The following is a 23,839-nucleotide window of genomic DNA, read 5'->3' as shown; positions in this document are numbered from 1 at the left end:
ACAACTGACGTCACACACGACATGGGGGTGGGCTATGTACTGTAACATAAAGGAGTGTGTATCGGCCTTCTGATACGCCTGCATCGCCTTTGAAAGCCGAACTTCATTCAAGAAGGTGTTATTGAGTGTGTGGTGGGATGTGCAGGGAATAATTCACTTGGAGGTCCTGCTACTCACCAAACCATCATTACTGCCTTCTAGTGTCTACAATTAGACTGGCTGCATTCAAATTTGGTAGCAAAGCGGCCAGGTCTCATCAATCATTGCGGTGTTATCCTTCATCATGATAACGCCAGACTACATGCTGCTATCATCACTCCCCAAAAGTTACTCGGCTTCGGTTGGGAGGTTTTACCCCTTCCTCCCAACTTGGTACCAACTTATTTTGTGCACTGAACAATTCCTTCAGTCAGAAAATCTTTGATAACACTGATGCTGTGAAAACTTCCATCGAAGACTTTTTGACTCGAAACCGTCAGAATTTTACCGCCGTGGGATTCATCTTCTACCAGAAAGATGGCAAGAGGTCATAGATAACAATGGGGATTATTCACAACAATAGGTACTGTTCATTTTGTGTTTATTTGCTCTTCTTTCTGGGTACTGGAAACAGATAGAACTTTTGCACTTACCCAATAGTCAGCCAAACAACGCCTTCAATTCAGCTACGTTTGTCTCTTATACATCACGTTCTCTAGAGAATTTGCTTCTTATTGACGAAATGTAAATATTTGTTGATTTCACCAAATCTTCCATTATTTCATCATCAAAAATTTCTAGTAAACACTCAGCTGGATTTTCAAATTTCTAAAGCTTTTCTTGACACTAAGTAAACATGTCACTATATTGTGCAGCCATGTCCGAACGGTTTTTTTTTCGGGGGGGGGGGGAATTTTTTACTCCTCTTTGTTCCATCTTTTCCCACATAAAAATCATCTGATGTCAAAGAAGATATGCTCCCTAAATCATGTGAATTGTCAGATTCCTGGTCAGAATCACTTTCATGAGCACTTTCAAAAATGTATCGCACTCAGAACCAGAAACTTGAATTTCACTATCAATTTCAATTGAACGAGAAACCCCTGCAGCCGTTGCTGTTCTTGCTTGTACACACTCATCTCAATGAATGTCTCTCTAGAAGTGAAAGGTTAGCACACATGAAATGGGATTGTAGCAAAGTAGCTACAATCTCATTTCACATTCCTTCCACAAAAACACAAAATCCTAAATACAGGGAAAAATTCCGCTGGACGACCCCCATCCTAACCTTAACCTTGAAAGGTACGAAAAGTACCAGAAAGGTCACGTACGACCTTCTCTTATTTTCTAAGAAGAGACTACACGTAGGGTGGATTTTATCCCAGCGTGTATGCTGATGGGTTAAATGTTCTAAAGAAACACTACATTTGCAATTCTTAATGCATGCAAGTCTTGAAAGTACTAATTTACACATAAATAATACTAATGAAAGAAATGTTTAAATGCTCTGAATTTTTATGAATTTGAATGACAAATATATCTAAGGAAAAATATATCAAAATTAAGTTGCAGAGCAAAATTCACTTAAATGGGTATTTCTTATACTGTTTATTTTAATTGCAGATATAACAGGGGTTCTCAACCAGGGGAATTTCATAGTTTGAAGGAAATGCATTCAGCCTTTTATATCTGTTAAGTGTTTAGTTATGGGGGGGGGAAATATTCAAGTTTTGGTATTTACCAATATTTTCCATACTTTTTGTGGTACTCTTCTGTTATTGGAACTGGGTCCAGAAATGTCTACGTATATGTTCATGTATGCATGTATATATGTACATGTTTGTGTACACACAAATATATACATATACATACATATATACATTTCTGTATCGGGTTCTGAAAACAGAAGAGTACACATTTTGTTGCTTAATTTCTAAAACATGCTAGAAATTAATCTAAATAAATGTATACATGTATTTTTCAAGTTTTGGAAAGGAGGGAGGGGGAATGATCTTCTAGCAGTGGTGAAAGAGGTGTATAGGGCAAAAAAAGCTCAAAGCCAGAGACATTCTTCGCTATCGGAAGCGAATTATAATGACAGGCATTTGATTTAAACCATATCAAAGACGAGATGAAATACTACATTGAGTAAGCAATTATAAGCCAAATAAAATAAAAACATCTGCCCTTAAGATAAGGATAGTGCTGACAGATCAACTTCCAATTCATTGCACGCCCGGTGTTAAAGATAAACAAAGTTTAGATAAACAAACGTTAAAGTTTAGATAAACAAAGGATATGCCTTTATCCATTTTTTGCAGCAATTCCACTTTTTGTTTAATGGACTCCGAAAGATACTTTCGCTTTGTATATCCTTTACATATTAGTAAATATATATCGGAAATTCTATTTGACATAATCGAAAGTTCAAGCTTACTTTTATAAAATTGCTCTAACAGTCTGCAAAAAATAATAATCCGGATCCAATTCGAAGATTAAGGAACAACGCAATCTGCAACATTAACTGAAATAGATAATTAGATAATTTTAGCTTAGCTTATCCCATCCGTTATACATTAAACGCGCATTCGTAAACGTATTTTGCGCACGCGCACACGCATCGAATTGACGCATGCGCAGAAAGTTTGTAGCTTTGAGGTCCGGTTTATGGGTGTCCAAATTAATGACTTTTGACTGTAATTTGCTTATGAAAAATAATGCTTTTTAAACATGTAATATATTTTTCTGTTATAACATAACTTCTGTAAAGCATTTATTATAGATGATGCAACGCAGAAAAATCTAGCATATAACCATATGTTGTGCCCAATTTTTACTGAGGCAAAATTCATATATTTAAGATAACTACTGTTATTAGTGTACCATAATCATCATAATATTAATTTATATATTAAAAAAATGAGTTTAATTTCATACCAATGGAGCTAGCCGCAACACTTTTTGTATATGACTGTTGTCTTTCAAACCAAGAAGAAGGTTCTGGAAAATGTTCTAGGAAAAAATACCTAAATACCGGAGGAAAGTTGGCACATATGGAATCATAGACTTCTCTTTTTTGAGGTAGATGAGAAATACTGGCTATTTCCTAGAAAATTAAAAATGTACTGTAACACAAAAATCTGTTATATAATAAAATATATACTTAAAAAGAGAATAATATATTATACCACCAAAAAGTGTAAAATGAGTTCTATTTTAATGCATTTGTGAAAAATAGATTCAACAAATACACATTTAATTAAAAAATGTAAAGTCATATTTACATGGAAATGGCATTAAATTTTTAATGCTTTTACAATTTTTTAAAAAATGTTATTCTATTTTCCAGTTAAAAGTTATTAGCATTGCTATATAAGAAGCTACATAATATGTATTTTCCAAATAAGAATCTATGGCAAGTTTAGAAGGTTAAAAATTTCTCCTTAAGAGTACCTCAAACCTACCAAGAATCTCAAATGTTTTGGCTTACCTTCAGTAATTGTTCAATATCTATATTATATCAATATCTATTATTATAAAGAGCATACAATTTTGGAATGATTTTTTTTTTAGATAAAAATAAACATGCATAACACCACAGAAGTTTTTTTTTATTAACTCATAATTTCTAGTAACATACTACTAAGATTTAGAAATAAATCATTAGTAAATCAGAACATACTTTTGCATAACACATGGTTATTTACTTAAATGATGCACAAGACCATAAATATCTTGTTTGATGCATGTTTTAAAATAAAAATAGCATAAAGATATACAAAATAGTACAACAGAGAATGTAATTGCACATATTCCTTGATTTCACCAAGTATTGGAATTTATAACTATTTTAGCGATTAAAGTATAAAATTATGAACAACAGGATTTATAATAAAATTAAGTTTGATAAATACACATACTTGCCAACCTACGATACTCAAAAATCAGGAGATTTTTCACAATGTTAAAAAGACTTTTCTAAATGATAAAAATATAGTTTTTAATAATGAATTAACTTTAAATAGTTACTAATTCTATGCAAGCAACACAAAAATACCTTACACATAAAAAAAAACATTTTTATTACTTGCATCATTTAAGGGGGGGGGGAATTTGTATGGAAACTAAATGTTATGAACAGTGGCAGATTTTGCTTTCGTTAAGAAAAAACTTCATAATTTTGTTCATAGCAATTGCCACGTAGGCCTGCTTTTGCTAATAAAAGTTTTTCTAATGTTTCATCACTAATATTAGATCTAAATTTAGTCCTCATTTTTGCAACAATACTAAAAATCCTCTCACACTCTGCATTACTATGGGGAACTGTCAAGATGGCCAACATAATTATAAACAGTTCACTATATTTTATAATTCCATCAGCACCTTTCATTTTTCCAATTAAATTCCACTGGGTGTCAATCCTAGCTGATTTTATAACTTCATCCAAGTTTTCTAATTGTAAACTGCAAAATTGCGATTGCAATATTTTATCAGTGGCAACATCAATATCATCATCTTTCATGACTAAATGAAGTAACACAGGAAATCTGTTCAAAAAGTACCTTGTATCAGAAAAAGATGCATTTTCTAGAGCAGAAACATCAGCAACTTTAGCAAGCAAAATCACTTCATCTTTGATTGGAAATTTATGTAGTGTGTAATCGCATACTCGACAGAAGTAACTTCTAACTTGAAGGTAAAACTTATTTTTGTCTTCTGAAAGTTCTTCACTACTTTTGTAGTTGCAGCTCCTATTACCAAATCTTCATCTTTCTTCTGATTTTCTATTTCACCATAAATCACATCATATATAGAATTACAAGACGAAACACAGACTGGTTTTGGTAATGAATTGTAAAAAAAAGCAAAAAGTTTTGTTAAGGTCCGAAGGGAAAAAACATAAATATTCGTTCTTCACAAAGATAAATTTACAGTAATCAGAAAATGTTTCCAGTATTGAGCAATTTTTTTTTTAATCAATAATTTTAAATAATTTTCAAGCAATGTATCAAAACCTTTTATCCTGACAACCATGCAAAGCACTTCATCTGTGCAAACATTAATTTTGCCCACTCTACTTTGCTAACTTCAGTTACATTTTTAAGTTCTTTAAAAATATTCTCACCTGAAGTTATAACTACTTGGTGCAAATGAAGAAGTTCTTTCATGACATCAAAATTACTATTTGTATAACACACAAATATGCTTAACTGCACATTACCTATGATGTCACAACTTTCATCAAACATAATGAAAACTATTTGCAACATTATAGTCCAGAAACAATTTGTGTGCCAACATCCTGGCCAATGTCATCTATACAACACACGATGGGCTATTTTATGAATCACATTTTTGATGTTTATATTACCGACATTTTGAGCAAATATTAAAAGGCCATTTTTCATTATCTCCTCTTAGTTAGAATAAGGTATTTTTTGGGGGGGAGGGGCTAACATCATAAAACGTTCATCACAGGCCTTCACCAAAGTTTCTATTTCGTCATTTTTCTTCTGGAACGAGGATTGTTGGCGGAATAAAGAATTTTTGTGTTTTTTAATTGATAAATTCCACTTCGAAGTGTGATCCGATAGGATATTTGTTGCTGAAATCACTATACAGTTGTCTGAAAACTTGGTCGAGGTTAAATTTTTTCCGCATTGCTGCACAGATTTCACAAATTAAACAATCAGGCTTGGATGTATTTTGATGTATAAATAACAGTTGTTCTTCCCAGACAGTTTTAAAATCACAAATTGCAATATCCTCTTCATATCTTCTTTTCAATATCAAAGATTTACTCATGGACATAGTAAAAATAAAATTTTTTTTTTTAAAAAAAGCTTAACAGCTTGCTCGGCAGTTTAAAATCAACTAAGCCAGATAGGATGATTAGACCACTCACTCTCGCTCGAGAACAGACAACCATAGTAATGAAACTCAAACCATTGGGTTAGTCTCATGAACATGCTGTGTTATTGCATCATTGTGCTGGTGTCAAGCAGTGGCTCTGGCACTGTTGTATTCAGTAGCATATGAACCATAGGTTTTTTATGGATTTTGATAAAGCTTCTGAAGATATAATTAACTTTTTAATGTTTTACACTTTTCAATAAGTCTTTGCATTTTACTGTTAAAACTCCGCCGTTTCGCACTATGGTACATGTGCCAAAGGTTGGCCATCCATGATTTTAAGGTTGTGAATTTTTCCCTAAAATTTGCAGTGAAAACTTAAATCAACTCCAAATCAGATGAAATCCTGTCCTTCTACAGCTCTCAGTTTCAAGAAACATGTTTATATCACTGACATTTTGGGCAAACATTAACATTAAAAGGCTATTTTTTTATTATTGTCTCTCTGTCAGAATAGGTTTTCTTTTCTTGTGGGCTAACAACAGAGAAAGTTCATAAGAAGCCTTCATCATAATTTCCATTTCCTCATTTCCCTTCTGGAACAGAGATTGTTGGCCAGCTAAAGATTTCTTTTTTGTACTCATAAATTCTGCTTGCAATTGTGACCTGACAGTTTTAGTGCACATCATTTATTGCTCAAATCACTATGCAGTTGTTTGAAATGCTGATCCAGGTTAAATTTTTCGGTATTGCTAAACAAATTCCACTCATCAAATAAACAAGCTTGGAAGTATTTCGATGCATAAGCAAAAATTATTCCTTCCAAAATAGTTCTCAATTCATGAACTGCAATATCCTTTTCGTATTTTCTTTTTGATGTCAAAAGTTTACTAATGGAAAATTTGAAAATAATATTTTTAAAACGACTCTTGATGCCAAAATCTAAAAATGGTTTATAAAATGCTTAACCACTAGCTCGGCAGTTTAAAATCATCTGAGCCAGATAGCCAGAGTGTGACACTCCCTTTTGCTCAAGAACAATCATAGCAAGGCACAATGACCCGAAATCAAGGCAACTCAAACCATTGAGGGCTCGTCCCACGACCAGTTCTCTTACCACATCGTTGCACTCGTGTCAAGCAATGCCGTTTTCAACGTCAAGCAATGCTGGCACTGTTATATTTGGTAGCATATGAGTAGAGTTTCTACAGATTTTGATAAAGCTCCGAAAGAGGATATGATACTTTTTCAAAGAGTCTGTCAACACTCCACCATGAAATGGGTTGGCCATCTAGGCCTAAAAAAGTGTTTTGGTGTTTATTCTCCATACACTTTCATAGTATTTTCATCTATATACTGCTTAATGCTTGAATTCAGTTAAAAAAAATCCAGTATAAAGCTACTTATACTGTTTCCAACTGCCATAATGATCTTAATATTATGGATGATATTTCAAACAGAATATATATACATATATATATATTATAGAAAGTATTTATTCCAACTTGTAAGAAAAGGTAAAATGGATGTAGACAAAATAATTGCAAGTTACATGCAATAAATACATACAGAACATAAAATTTTGAACAAGCACTTAATTTCCAAAAGTACTTTCAGATTAACTCAGAGAGTTTCATAACAGTTACTGATCAATGATTAATATTTATTTTACCTAGCTCCAAACAAATACACAGGTCAAGAGATATTTTCAAATTGTGCGAAATTCTAAGCTTGGAACACTTTAAAATTTATATAATATCTGCATATGTTATCTGCATATTTATTACATTACATTATACATATTACATTAGATACATTAAATTAATACATACATCTGTATTACATTTAAAAATACTACCAAAAATCAATTTTAGACAATTTGAAAATGAAACAATATATCAGTTTTTTTTTTTTTTTTTTTTTAAACTTTATTCAAAACATAATAATTAGTCCCTATATACAATTGGCTAGTCACTAAGCTTAAAATTTTATTAAGAAGTAAAATAAAATAGAAAAAACTATTACCGCCATTTTGCTTCGACATTCCCGATGTGTTGCCATATTGGGATAATACCTAGCGTGTGCCCCACCGGATCCTCCAACGAGATACTGAGAAAGTACTTGTGTACCTTCACACCACTGTAAAACCCCACTTCTGCGTGATACAGGTACTACCTGGAAGAAACAACAAATTCAAGATTAAAGGGCACTTTAATGCTATGGTCTGATATGTATAGCAAACATTACTTTTTTTTTTTTTTTTTTTTTTAAATTAAGATTGGTCAGCCTCAGACTCAATCATTATTCAGTATTAATGTAAATGAGCTTTGTGTTATTGTTGGTATTGTGACTATCTCATGTATAAGAGAGTAACATCAGATAAAGCCCATGAAATTCATCGAGGCAAGGAGTGCAAGACTGCACTTGTTGTTGGAAACAGCCTCGAGACCCCATACAGGTAACTGTAAGACTTTGCTCAATTCCACGTCCAACTTTGAGGGAGAGTATCCCAGGACGAGTTCGAGTGTCTGCCACCCCACTTAAGGGTAACTTCTCGAGAGGGCTTTCGGCTTGTCGCATACTTAGAGTGCCTCCATGCCTTACATTTAAAAATATCCATGCCTTCTCCAGAATTCAAACCCAAGGCCCTTTGGTAGAGCAGTCAGTGTTGCTAAACACTACCCCAGGTAATGCAGCATAAACGAGCTTTTAAATCTGATAGCCAGTGACTGTTCTTTTACTGATGGTTTGGTGTTATAAATGCAGTGCACTGAAAAACCTTTGTCACAATCTTAATACTTAGGTAAACAATATTTTAAAAACTTTGAATTACTAATCAAATAATATAATTTTAGCTCTAGATAAGACATGTTGCCAGTTTTTTTATCTTAACCCCTTCTTTTTCTCTCCCGTCAAAATGACAGGGTTAGGTTCTGCCCCCTATTTCTCGTGCCCATGATACTTCCGGGCTGGAGAGTTCAAAAGCAACATACTAAAAAGATTGAAATCTATTCATTTCTTTTGCCCATAAAAAATTTTATTTCTCTTTTTATACACCAGATGGCAGTACCAGTATAATTTTTTTATGCAATTAGAGATAATTAGTTTATTTTAAACTAGATGTCATCACTTATCAAACGTATATATATAATATGTATTTTGTAATCTTATCGTTTAGCCCAGTTACTTAATTAGTCTCATTGTAAATGCACGTGGTTTTTGTTCTGTGATAAAATACACTTATTTTTTAATATTCTGTACATTATGGAGTCAGAGTCGGATAGCGAATTAGATTCTGATTTTAGTATAAATGTATCTGAAAGTGATTCTGAAGTATTGGATTTTTATGATAGTGAATCTGAGAGCAGTGATGACGGATCTGTACTGTTGCTTGGACGATCATGGACTAAAATTGTGTCAACTTTAGCAGGTCATGCATCTCCCCCCCTCCCATGTTTTAAATTTTGGGGAACACCAAAAGTAAATATAAATTTTGATCCAACTTCTGGTGTCTTACAATATTTTAAATGTAAGACACCAGAACTTGGATCAAAATTTATATTTACCTTTGGTATTTTATATTTATATTTACCTTTGGAACACCAAAGGTAAATATAGATTTTGATCCAAGTTCTGGTGTCTTACAATAATCTTTGTAAATTACTATTTGGTGGATCTCATCATTTCGGAATATGTATGCCGAACAATGCCAAAATTCTCCAGGATTATGCCTATCCAAAAATAGAAAACCTCAGATACCTGTCACAAAGGAAGAAATTCTTAAATTTCTCAGTATAGTAATTTTACAAGATATTAAGAAAAACCCAAGTATGAAAATGTATTGGGGCAAAAAACATTCAATTTCAACATCTTTTTTCAGAAGCATAATGCCTTGCAATAGATTTTACGAAATACACAAGTTTCTGCATTTTGTAGATAATGAAACTTTTGATTGTAATACACATCCAAATCCCAAGCTGCATAAAATCTGGCCAGTGTTAGAACACCTGAATGAATTGTTTCATAGAGCTGTAACTCCTGGATGTGATATTGTAGTTGATGAAACCCTCATGATCTTCAAAGGTCGTTTAGGATGGTGACAATATACAGCAAAAAAAAAAGAGATCCCATTTTGGAGTAAAGTCTTATTTGTTATGTGAATCAAGTTCAGGGTATATATGGCCAAAAATTATATATACTGGAAAAGATACTTTTTTTGATGCAAAATATAAAGATCTGTCCCAATCAATTCAAGTTGTGATGTCACTTATCAAGCCTCTGCTAAAACAAGAATATTGTCTAATAACAGACAATTTTTATACCTCACCACAACTGGCAGACATGCTCTTTAAAATTTCAAACAGACACTTAAGGGACTGTAAAATTAAACAGAAAAGAAATGCCTCAAGAATTGGTAAGAAAGAGAATCGTAAAAAGTGAAAATGTTGCTTTTCGTTGAGGTAAAGTTCTTGCCATGAAGTGGAAAGATAAGAAAGATGTTATCATGCTATCTACAGTCCATACAAATGACATGGTAGATGTACAGTGTCATAACAAAGTTATTAGAAAACCTACAATTGTCACAGATTACAATAAAAACACAGGAGCAGTAGATACTAGACCAATATCTTGGAGATTACTCTATTGCTCGAAAAAGAAGAAAGAAGTATTATAAGAGAATATTTTTTCATTTATTAGATCAAACTATTTTGAACTCTTATCTTATTTACAAAAAACAGAGTGGAAAAAAATCCCCTTTGATGTTTCATTTATCTTTAGTAGATGAATTTATTGAAATGTATCAGTCATCAGACACCATTCCAAAAAGAGGCCAGCCAAGCTTGGAGGATAATCCAAACCATTTGATTGAAAGGCATTTTTTTACACAGATACCCACAATTGATAAGAAATGGCAACCAACAAGAGAACTCAAAGTTTGTTGTTTCAGAAGAGGGGAAAAAATAAATAAATAAATAAATAAATAAAAATAATTTCAAGCTAAAAAAATTCCAAAAATTAAAAATGAATGCATATAATGTACATACACTTATTTTTGTAAAATTTTCTTCAATAAAAAATAGGCAATTTTATGGCCGTTTTCTTGAAAATTATCCAATTGCTAAGGAGACAATTAATTCCCTTATTTATTATATCACAATTATTACTCCTCCCCCAGTGAAATTCCACTTATTTGGATTGTACTCTGGAGTCTCACTTGAATGAGCCTGCAAAGTTTGCCAGCAGGAAAATGGAATGAAAATTGTTAATTTCGAAATAGCTGCAAATCAGGGAGAGAGACACACTCTTATCATTAGTCATAAAATGTATAATAAGCCCTTTCCTGAATTGCTGTAATGAATTCTTATCAGGACTTCAGCTGAAACTATATAGTAGCTTGAAAATTGTGCAAAACTAGACTCGTCACCTAATTATAGCAGTTAAGACAACTCTTATTGCAGCCATTCAATTAATTGCATACAAACTTAATCTCAACTGAACACAAATTCATGAAAATGCTATAATTTTGCAAAAAGAAGAGTCTTTGCAGACTTACTCAAAAATGACTACTGTAAAACTGCAATTTCAAAATATCTAAAAAACTTAAAAAAAAAAAAAAAAAAAAAAAACTTGGATTCAACAAGATAGCTAACAAGTAGTAACAAGATCTCTAGAAGTAACAAGATCTATAGAAGATCTTGTTACTTCCAGAGAGTATGACCCTTAAATTAGACCAAGGTGCAACTTAAATTGAGTAACATAGAAACAAACATTTTAAGCACATTAGTTATTCTTCAAATAAAAAGGACTCATTATTAATAAACACGATAAAAAATTCATCAGGAACGCAATATGATATTGCAGAAATTTTGTATAAGAAAATTAGAAAGTTTAAATTTTTAAAAATATATATATATAAATACAGTGTACTCTCAGTTATCTGTGCCTGGGCGCTGCTACACACAGTCTGGCTTTCTCATAACACTTACTGAAGAAGATGCTGATTTACTGAAGTTCTAGAAAAAGTTGACTGTATTTGATGTCATAAACAGAGCAGTAAAAGCTTGGTCAAACTAAAACTAACAACACTGGTTCAATAATTTCTAATATAGAAATCAGAGATTTATCTAATATAGCTAATATATTTATACAATAAATGCAGCTGTATTCCAAAAAATAGAAAATACAAAATTCTTTGAAAATGCCAATTAGGAAAACATTGAGGAATAGTTCAATGGAAATTTGACCAAGCCATGCTTTCAATGTTTGAGTGATGTGGATATCATCTCAAATGTGACAAGAACAGAACAGAGAGTGGTACTGAAAACACAACCAAAGAAAATACTGACCATTACATTAGTCCTAAAACAGCAGACTTATGCTGAAATTTTATTGGACTTTCTCAACTGAAGGGGATTCAAGGACAATGATAAAACAGAACTTAAATTATTCAGCAAAATTCGACATATATTTAAACATTTTTACTTCCTTGTACAAAGTACTGTAATGGTGAAAAATTTGGGTATCATACTTCAACAAAAACATCTACTTTGACCGTTTCCTAATGCATCTGAATGATGTTTTTGAGTGACATCTGTATGTACATATAGAATAAAGGTCTCTTTTTCTAAGAAAGAATTAAAAAATAGATTTAAAGCAGATTTAGAGGGAGATTTTTTCCAAGATATCTGCACATATGTACATATCTCACATAACTAAACAGGGTTGCCACTCAAACAGGAGAATGAAATTCCTTGACTTTTCCAGGTGTATTTCAAGAAAGTTCCAGGCTATCTGCATAGTGCATTTTGGTTTTGCTAAGCACAAATTAATTATGGTACCCCTTGAAAACACAAAAATTTGCCAGTTACATATGACTTTATATAATATATATATTTCCCCAAATAGGAGTAGTTTCCTCCTCTGAGGATTAAGATTAGAATCTGCCCAATCGAGAATTAAAAATGTCTTTACTGCAGACATTTTGCAGCTAAAGGAAAAAAGAAATCCATTATTTATTTATTTTACTGCAAAATGACAAATGAGGCATTTAAGAAAGAAGAAAAAGGTTTAAAAGATTTTGTTTTATATGAGAATGGGGAGAATTTACTTTTGTTCAACATGCACTGCACATACGAATCTCTGGATTGAGTTTACTGCAAACCAAAAATGCTGGAAACTTGCTTCGTCTTTCTTCCTAAAAGACAACCTGATTGGCTCTGAGAAAACTGGCTCCACAGCAGCTGTCCGAATGACATTCACGTGATACACGACTCGTCGAGAAAGAGATCGCTTCCGACGTTGGTGCAAAAATCACTTTTTTGGAGACTGCAGTATGAAATTCCCCGACTTTTCCACATTTTGACTAACATATTTAAATTCCATGATTTTCCCCTGACTTTTTTGGCCAATTTTCGAATTCCCTGACTTTTTCCGGTTTTCCAGGTAGTCTGGCAACCCTGTTTAAAAGTTGTTTAAGTTCCACTAAGCCTAATGATGCTACTATTTGTTTACTTTTGAAATTTAGTAGAATAGTGAATTACATCAGTTTCTGCACCTTCAGTGTCTTTTTGCCACGTAGGGCCAAAGTAAACTCTCTTTTTTCTGCACTGAAAAATCTGCCTTCTTGCCCACTGGCTGAATTGCTTGTTTTTGCACAGAAACTCTAATTTTAATGGTAATTTTTTAAAAAAACTGTTTTAACTGTATTTGGTGTCTATATTTTTCAATTTTTAATGAAAAAGTTTTGAGTTTTTATGTATCTATAAGTGAAAAAATTAATTGAATGAAAAATATATTTCTAATGAAATGCTAGGAAATAAGTTTAAATGAAATGCAGCAATAAATGTCTATAATTTAATAGGCAATACAAGGAAGTCATGTGCTATCCACATCAGATTTTTTTAAAGAAATAAACACATAAAATATGTATGAAAATTGATAGTTTGGACTATCAGTGTTTAGCAATAATCACTGACTTGTTTCACAGCATTAGGCCTGATAATTGAGAGTACACTGTAATTAAATTTCTAATGAATTATTTATTATTTTCTGATTTATTTAAAAGATAGAAATAATCTATCTTTTAAATAAATCAGAAGATAACGAAATAAAATGATGATTCAAATAACCAATTTCTTTCTCTCTCATACACAGAAAGAGTACTTTTTGTTATGAATACTACCCTATATAATTTCTTAATATAAATGTAATATTTCTGAATTAGAGAAGCTGGCTGAGTAAATTGTTTTAAGCAAGAAAGTTACTTTTGAGAGAAAATAATGAAGTATTTAAATCATAAAAACACTATTCTCTTTAAATATTATTAAAAAACGATTTATAAAAAACCTTGTATGTTCTAATGCGAAGTTTTCTCCTTTTGGTTTCCATTTTTCGTTCTAGCAAGCAATTTACCAAACAAAACACTTGTTGCATAACAGCGTCTTGTCGCAAGTCATCACGACCCTGAAAGAATACACATATAAATAACTGTTTACACAGTTAAAGATCTTAAAATACAAATTCAAGGTAAAATAATATCAAGATTGATGTAAACTAAGAAAATGATTCTGAAAATTAAGAACTGAAGCAGGAGTATGACATTTTGTGATAAAGAGAAACTATGCAATCATTGAGAAATGTAACTCCTCTGGTTTCCTTTTCAGTTACATTTTTCAATTTCTGAAGTTTTACTGTATTTTTTTGCCATAGAATTACAAATATTACATAATTCTGAACTAATTCAACATATATACAAAAGTATTTATCAGTAGAAAATTTCAAAATTATATGAGATTCATAAGAAATAAATACAAATTTGTGATAAAAAAAGATAAATGTACAATAAATTAGAAATTCAATAAAAACCAACAAAGAACAAACAAAGAAACATAACTATTTACATAAAATTAAAAGTGTATCCACCATAAATTTTTTAAAGAACATTTGTAAACATTCTGGTGTCAGCTGTCCAAACAAACTTACATCCAGAAACAAATCAATTTTCAGAAACTACAGACATAAATTTAAATTTCAAGGCTTTTTTAATTGTTGATTTAATGTCTTACCTTGCAAATTATGACCAAAATGATTGATTGAAATTTTAGTATTTGTAATATAAATAACTAACCTTAACTAGCTGCTCTCTTGTTCGACCATCCATACCTATGCATTTAATGACTTTGGGAAGAGTCAATCCTCCACACATTCTGAACTCATTATGGAAGGAATATATTCCAACTATATTTTTGTATTCACAACTATGATCAACCTAAAAGATTTAAATTATCAATATTCATATCATATCGATATTTAAAAAGAAGAAGATAGGATTAATAACAATCTAATTCCACTTTAATGCTATCAAAATTAGAATTTGAAATCACTTATACAAAAACCATCTTTCATTAATTACAAAAATTCTGTAAACAAACACTGCAATATCTCACGAGTTAAATGTATTTTAAATGATATCAATTAAATATATTATTAAAAATAAAATAAAGGTTTAAATTATTATGAAATGCATTTATCATTTTTTCATCATTCAGATGGTTAAGCAATTTAAATGGAAAGGATGGTTTTTAACTTCCAGACTATCAAGCAAGCCAAAAATGCTACAAAAGAAAAAAACTGACTGGTTAAATTTGAAAGATAAATGAAAGCTTTTAGCTTTTTTAAATGATAGTATTTAAAGAACAGGTAGGAACATTTTTATGCTTTGCTTATTTTATGCTTTTATACTTGCATCACTTTGAGAATTAGCTAGATAGCTTGCGAACTTAAGATATTTAATTTATCTTCCTAATGGCTTCATACACCATATGGAAGATAAATTAAATGTCCTGTGTTTTATATAATCGTAATACTCACAAAGTCATATGAATAATAAATATTTTAACAGTGGTGTAATGTAACATAAAATTATAGCCCATAAATTTTGAAAAATGCTAAAGGCCTTTCTAATTTCAACAATTAACTTTTATGCTAACTGCAAAAATAAATTCAACTATTTTTAACTGTCTTAAGGATATGGAATGAAAAATGATACATATTTTGAAGATGACAGTACTTCAGCTTTTTTATTGTTGTGAAACCTTTGAAAAATGTACATGCTTCAAGAAACTTCTACATAAACATTAGATATTAATAGCTATACATATCACTATTCCTTGCAGAAGCTTGAATGATTTTGTATGAAACACTAGTATTCTGAAAAATGCTATCTATTCTTTTTATATAGCAGCAGAAACAATTTTATCTATAACAATAACAAAGAGATCAAATACTTGACAATACAAAGTATGACCTCCCAAAAAATTATGTATAACTTGGTCAAGTGAATATAGGAGGGGAGAAACTAAGTTTAATTATATCACACTGCTTATCATGAGTATATGTATATGTGTGTGTGTACACTTTGGGATGGAATATGTTAGATTGAAAGAATGCTGAGTACATTAACACTTAGTTTCTTGTGACTGTAAAAATCCAACAACTTTTAAATTGTTAATTGAGTTTTGAATCATAATCTTGATGAAGATGAAAATGACCAGAATTTTGCAGAAACAGATTCAGTCAGTAGGCCAACTTACAAGGCTTGATCAACAAAGCAGTTTTCAGCTAATCACATTATTACTGCACTTGATCACCTATTCCTATCACTAGACTTGGCTTTCTAAAATTTTTAATTCCCAAAGATTAAGCTGCTGTTCAAAGGAACTCATGTTTTGATAGTAGAGAACAAAAAGCAAAGATGACAAAGATTCTCAAAAGCCTTCCAAAATATGATGCACAGGCATGTTTTAAACAGTAGCAGCAGTGTATGCACAGCAGACTTAGAATATAGCTATTTCGAAGATCAGAGATTATTTCCTTTTCATCTCTGATTTTTTTGACTCTATCATCTCTATCTGATCTGTGAATTTGTTAAAAAACATACATAGGACAGCACAATCTCATTTTTTTTTTTTTTTTTTTTAACCAAACAAATAACAGTTCAAGTCAGTTATAGTGAGTAGTGATACAACGACAGGCACAGATTCAATAAGACTTTTGGTACAATAAGTGAAAACACATAATGATTTTAATTTATTTGTATTCCCACAAGGGTTTTAATCTATCATAAATATATTGAGTAAAAAGTAGGTACAGAAAATTATGTCCATATTCCAATTATCAACATACTGTGCATGGCTGCATTAAAGTTTCATATTTTATAACATTGTAGAGACATTAGGTATTTATTTGGAAGCAGGAAAGATGAAAAATTAACAAAGCTTTCGCCGGGAATCGAACTGTGGACCTCTGGAATACCGCCCCAGTGTGCAGATCACCACACCATGAAGGCGGGAGAAATACCTTATATACTCTTCCTTTTAAAGGGTGACTGGGGTTTTTAGGGGACGCAATCAGCAAATCCCAGGTGAGGAGAATCATCATCCAACACCCCTTTAGTTTGGGTGCCACTGTAGAGACATTTGGAAGCAGGAAAGATGAAAAATTAACAAAGCCTTAACCAGGAATTGAACCGTGAAACTGTGGAATACCAAATGTGCAGACCACCACGCCAAGAAGGCGGAAGAAATACCTTATAACATACAGATATACAGGAGAAATAAGCAAATTTTATAGAAAGAGTATATATATTTTTGAATGATGTTGATGAAATGATGAACTTTGAATGATTTTGATGAAAGTAATTAATTATAATATATGTATAGTTGAACTTTGATTGTCCAAGATAACAGGATTGCAATAAATGTATACCTTAGATAATTAAAAAGTCTTAATAGATACTACATTTCAAACCATGGCAATTTATTTTCTGAGACTGTTTGCTTGAAATTCTAAAATTTAGTGCACAAAAACTACAACTGACATTTTATCACACATTTTTATTACTAAAATTTGTTTTCCTTCTGTTAACAACACTCCAAGACTTTATTTCATGGCAGAATTCCTGAAAAAAAAACTTTAAAAAATTTCAACAAAATTTATACAAATTGGGTAATTTTATCAGATTTTGGACATGCAATTTTTACGAAGAAATTTTTTTTTTTGAAAAAGTTCATTACACTTTTCTGTGAATAATCCTCTATCAACCACCACATGATCATGTCAGTTTTTGATTAACATAAGATTCATAGAAGCATCAGCACACTGCTTTAAATATTAAAAAGATATGCTCAAGGTTTTAGCATCAACTTAATAATGGCCAAGCCGTAAAATCGCTGAAATTTAATAGTTTGACCTAGGCTCAAATCCTGACAAATGGACTAGCTGTAAAGCAGCTGGATGCATCCTTCTCTTTAAGAAGAGAGACCTTGTATGCTTTACCATAACCAAGACTTCAGCATAGCTAATTTTCATACTTTTATTTCATTGTCCTCATCAGCATCAGAGAAATTTTTATTGTTCTTCAGATCTATACCACTAATGATTTCTTTCGTGTTCAAAGCTTATTCATCCTTTGAAACACATCTATGAATTAACTGTCAGCTAGCAATGCTTTTATTTCTAGCACCACATTTTTTATCATAATGTGCAACTGAGAGGCTGTTAAATCACCATTACTGATAAGACAGGCCAACAAAATTATGAGTTATAACAGAATTCACAAATGTTACGGATTTTCATGGCACTCTTCCCAATGTTACAATATTTGCCCAATGATTTCCTTAAACTGATTGCTGAAAGAGACTCAGTTGATACAGACCTGGTTAATAGAAATTCTACTGCATTATTTTTTGAAATACTGAGTCTGATAGTCCTCTTTCTTAAGCAGGTGAGCACATCTTAAACTTTTACCATACAGAGGGCAATTTTTTGCAATTAGTGCACAAAATTACTTCTGCATCATTGTCCAATAAAGGGTTAAAAAAATAAAAACACTTTCTCAAACATAAAAAAATTAATAATGTTTTATAGTGCGATATCTTTCAAAGCACTTTGTGTAAGGGTATATTGCAAAATTTATACATATAACATGTTATACGGCATGTTTTCTTGACAGGGCAATGCAATACTGTCGTAAAATGCTTTCTTTTTTCCTCACACAACTATGACTTAAAAAAAAAAATTAAAAACTTATAAGTAACGAATGAGTTGAATGATATCAACACTTTTTATCCATTTAGTTGTTTGTCCATTGTTATTTAATTGTTTAATATAACAGATACCGGTCAGACTGTCAACTCTTTTCATGTACTGATTATAGTCAATCAGGAATTTAGGTTTTTATTTTTTTCTCTGATGTTTCTATGATTGTGGCTCTCTTTCATTTTAAATGAATGTCTTGTAGATGCGAGAGAGCCTGTTTTTATTGATTGCCATACTCATACTAAAATAACTCCTTTTTCTCCTGAAGCACAATTCTCCCCTTTTCGATGAAATGGTTTTCACACAATCCGAATATCTGCCACTTAAAAAATAAATAAATAAATAAAAATAAAAATAAAATAAATAAATAAATAAATAAATAAAAATTGTGCGTCAAATTCTAATTTTAATTTGTAATAATTTTTTATTACATTTCACGCTATCATAATAAAGTCAAAAATCTGGACTACGCGGGACTTTGGTGATCCCGGATTATAGATCATTAATTTAAATCTGGTAAGATGGCATGTAGAAATTATACAATTAAAAATATGAAACAATAATATATGAAATAAAGAGCAATTATGATCAAAAGGGTATCAAATTTTACAAAAAAAGTCTACTTTATTATAAATTTCTTTTAATATAAGTTGTTTAAGTTGCTTCATTTTTTGTGCTAATACTTTCACTTTAATTCTATAAACAGACATAATTTCTTGTTCAGTTACAAAGTTCCACTGTTCAAGTCCTGTAATTGTTGTGTCGAGAATACCTACTAACTTGTCAATGGAAATTTTTTCATTTTCAAAAACTTCTCTGTCACTTTCTTCACTATCGGCAGCGGTATTTTCTTGATCTAGAACCATACTACAGATTTTGCTGTCCATTAATTGATTGATGATTGGGGCATTGTCATCGCAATGTAAAACTTCTGTTATATTATTTTCATCTGTTACCACTTTTCCACATTTCTTTACAAAATCCAATAACTGGAAAATTTCACCTTTAGTTTGCGATGTCTGAAAAACCTTCAAATTCGTGGTTATCATCTTCATCGTCCTCACCATGAAATATGGTAGCTGGCCATAAATTATGCTAAGCATATTTTAACGTATCTGGAGACACATCCTCCCACGACATTGCGATGCTCCACACAGCAGATTTATGCTAAAAAATTTCAAAAAGTCTTGAATAGTCTTGCCATTGTTCAAGAAATTTAACATAGATTTTAAAAATGCTACTCTATATTTGCATTTCAGCGCGTGCACTATTTCCATATCCATAGGCTGAATGATAGGCATACAATTTGGAGGACGGATACATTATCTGTCACTAAATAATACGGATACATTATCTGTCACTAAACTTTAAGTGAAATATGCTCCGAACAGTTGTTAACAATCAGGACTATTTTTGAATCATCAGGTAAACCAACCGAACTCGAATGCCTCCGAGCCTCGGGTATAAAATGACTTTCAAACCAATCATTCATCAACGCTTGTGCCATCCATGCTCTTTTATTTGTGCAATATATAAGGGGGAAAATCGTTACTCCTTTAAATGCTCGAGGTCATACATGTTTTCCAATTACGAAAAGATTGCACTTGTGCATTCCTGAAGCATTTGCGCACGCTAAAATTGTTAGTCTCGCTTTGGAATTTTTTACACCAGTTGGAGCCTTTTCTGTAGAGGTTTTTCTGTAGAGGTAGAGGAGAGGTTGCCATGGTATTTCATGGCACATATTGGCAGAAAAGACCAGTTTCATCAGCGTAAATTTGTTCTGGAGCTAATTGTTTTCTCTAGTAATGAATTCATCAGCATATTGTTCAGCAGCTTCAGTATCAGTTGAACATTTTCACCTGTAATTTTTAATTGTCTTATACCATGGCGATTTTTAAATTTGGTTAACCAACTTGTCGGATATGTGCACTCATTGTTTCAGTTCATTTCGTCATGAAATATTTTGGTTTGAGCCATTAGCATTGGACCCGTCAATGGTACGGATTGACATCTCGCCGAGATGCTGTCTGACCCATTCAATCATCACTTTGTCATGATTGTCACTTTTAGCATAATGAACACTTTTTCTGTTATTCATAGCAAGTGGAGTGTCAGAATTCACAAAAAACTCAAAAAGTTCCTTTTTCTTTTTATGTCATATACAGTTGACAGAAATTAAGAATCGGAATTTTTTAAGTGAAAATCTTCACATGTTTTTATTATGGAAGAAAAATCAAATGAACACACGTAAAACACACACACACATATATATATAAGTGTGGCTTTGAGGTCCAGATTTTAGATTGTCCCGGATAATGGACGTTCGGATTTTGGACTTTGTACTGTAGTTCCCCCAGGTAAAGATGGTGCCAACAAGTCTGTACAAGATGATCCAAATATTTGAATTATTTATAACAAATGCTTTCTTTGAGCACAATATATTTCTAAATTATATAAGTAGCCAGCAGTACTTTCATACACCATACAAACAAAAGTTCTGTATTTTACAATGTTCCTTGCACAGTAAACTTTGGGGGGGGGGGGACACCCTCACTAGAGTATTATGCCTTCATCTAAAGACAGCAGCTGAATAGGCAAATAAACATTTATAAATGTGGGAATAAAATAATTCAATGCCATATTCCTCACATAATTTTGAGGCGAATATGCCTTTATCCATTTTTTGCAGCAATTCCACTTTTTGTTTAATGGACATTGAAACATGCTTTTGCTTTGTAGATCCTTTCGCAGCTCCAGAAATGGGAACTCTTTTCGACATAATCGAAAGTTCAAGCTTAATTTTTATACAATTACTCGAATAATAACAGTCTGCAAAAAATAATAAGCTGGATCAAATTAAAAGATTAAGGATAGCGCAGTCTGTTGCATTAACTTAAATGCTTTAGAATCAGTAAAAATAATTTTAGCCTAGCTTAATAGCATCCGTTACACATTGTTGGCTGTGTATCATAAGATTGGGGATGAAAGCCAAGATGTTCCGCTAAATTTTGTCTTGCTCCTATTGCATACTGAATCAAGCCTGAATTGTATTAGTTATTTACTGTACCCACATTTATTTCTTGCACATGCTTAAAACTAATCTGAGTCCTGAATAAATAAACTCCCACATATACTTAAGGCTTTATCTCGGACCGGCGCTAGATATCGCCTGGTGCAGACTCTGCGGGTCCTAAATTCTGCTACAAAGCACCTTTCTAAGTTCTAAATTTTCCCAGCGCCTAAACTTTAGATCGTAGTGCTTTCCCTAAATTATATATATATATATAAAAAGAAAAGAAAAAAAAATTCTCATCCCTTAATTTTGCCGCTCGGTGCTTCCCCAAATTCCAGAAATTGTGTCTTCCCTAAATTCTGCCATCGCTTCTGGGTTTATGGTTATGTTATTCTTAATTTAAATAGCACTAAATGCAATCTGTTGGCCTATGAGTTTCATTAACAAAATCTATTTTTAGTATATGAAAAAACATTTTTGTTGAATTTTTTCCTTGCCAACTTTTCTTAGAATATTTAAAAATCTATAATCATTCCCAAGCGTAATGTTAGCATAAAAAGGTTGCCATACTCTTGTTATTCAATTACTAACATAAAAAAAAAAAAAAAGTTAGGCATCACTACATGAGTTATTATTGAAGCTGTCATGTATTGATAAACATGTGGTCAAAATATAATAAATAATGACTCGCCAGGTCGGCATCAGGGATATAAAATAGGTGAATGTTTCAGTTTGAGATTTATGCCAAGCAGATACTCAGCTATGGAGCTAAATGATTAATCTCACAAATTTATGCTTACAAGATTGTTTTTTCATAATGGGGTATTTTATTTAGTGTTTAAGTGAAATTAAGAATCGGAAATTTTTAAGTGAAAATCTTCACATGTTTTTATTATGGAAGAAAAATCAAATGAACACACGTAAAACACACACACACACACACACATATATATATATATATAAGTGTGGCTTTGAGGTCCAGATTTTAGATTGTCCCGGATAATGGACGTTCAGATTTTGAACTTTGTACTGTAGTTCCCCCAGGTAAAGATGGTGGCAACAAGTCTGTACAAGATGATCCAAATATTTGAATTATTTATAACAAATGCTTTCTTTGAGCACAATATATTTCTAAATTATATAAGTAGCCAGCAGTACTTTCGTACACCATACAAACAAAAGTTCTGTATTTTACAATGTTCCTTGCACAGAAAACTTTGGGGGGGGGACACCCTCACTAGAGTATTATGCCTTCATCTAAAGACAGCAGCTGAATAGGCAAATAAACATTTATAAATTTGGGAATAAAATAATTCAATAGTACAGTCAAAAGTCGTTAATTCGGACACCCATAATCTGGAATGATCTATAATCCGGACCTCAAAGCTAAAATCTTTCTGCGCATGCACCGCGTTGACGCATGCTCATAGGCGTTTTACGCGTGTGCGCAAGACATTTACGACTGCGCATATGCGTCTGCGCAAGTGCAGAATACGTTTTCGCATGCGCGTTTAATGTATAACGGACGGTATAAGCTAAAATTATCTAATTATCTATTTCAGTTAATGTTGATGATTGCGTTGTTTCTTAATCTTTTAATTAAAACCGGCTTATTATTTTTTGCAGACTGTAAGAGCAATTTTATAAAAGTAAGCTTGAACTTTCGATTATGTCAAATAGAATTTCCGATGCTGGAGCTCCCAAAGGATCTAGAAAACGAAAGTATGTTTCGATGTCCATCAAACAAAAAACGAATTGCTACAAAAAAAGGATAAAGGTATATCCTTTGTTTATCTAACCGTTCCGAAATCTGTTTATAAATTTCACACTGCTCTGCGTGGGGGGGGGGGGGGGACATCGCGGTGCGCATTGAACTGGAAGTTGATCTGTCAGCAC

At 32.0% G+C, this 23,839-nt stretch overlaps 1 protein-coding gene across 4 annotated transcripts in view; it reads right to left on the bottom strand.

Annotated features, from left to right (window-relative positions):
- The window catches only part of tefu (Serine/threonine-protein kinase tefu), a 240,355-nt gene that overhangs the window by 21,910 nt on the left and 194,606 nt on the right, over nt 1-23,839 (bottom strand). For all 4 annotated transcript variants that reach the window (XM_085827007.1, XM_085827010.1, XM_085827009.1 and 1 more), the window contains 4 exons: nt 14,960-15,100; nt 14,179-14,295; nt 7,858-8,007; nt 2,917-3,085 (listed from right to left, as the gene is read on the bottom strand). In XM_085827007.1, the coding sequence (XP_085683133.1) occupies nt 2,917-3,085; nt 7,858-8,007; nt 14,179-14,295; nt 14,960-15,100 (577 nt within the window). The remainder of the gene's footprint in view (nt 1-2,916; nt 3,086-7,857; nt 8,008-14,178; nt 14,296-14,959; nt 15,101-23,839) is intronic.

Source organism: Stegodyphus dumicola, chromosome 11 (genome assembly GCF_044657685.1).
Source record: "Stegodyphus dumicola isolate Sdum_Otavi_A_Nest chromosome 11, ASM4465768v1".
NCBI lineage: Eukaryota > Metazoa > Arthropoda > Arachnida > Araneae > Eresidae > Stegodyphus > Stegodyphus dumicola.
Note: the sequence above shows the minus strand (reverse complement) of the source record. Positions and strands in the feature narration are given on the sequence as shown.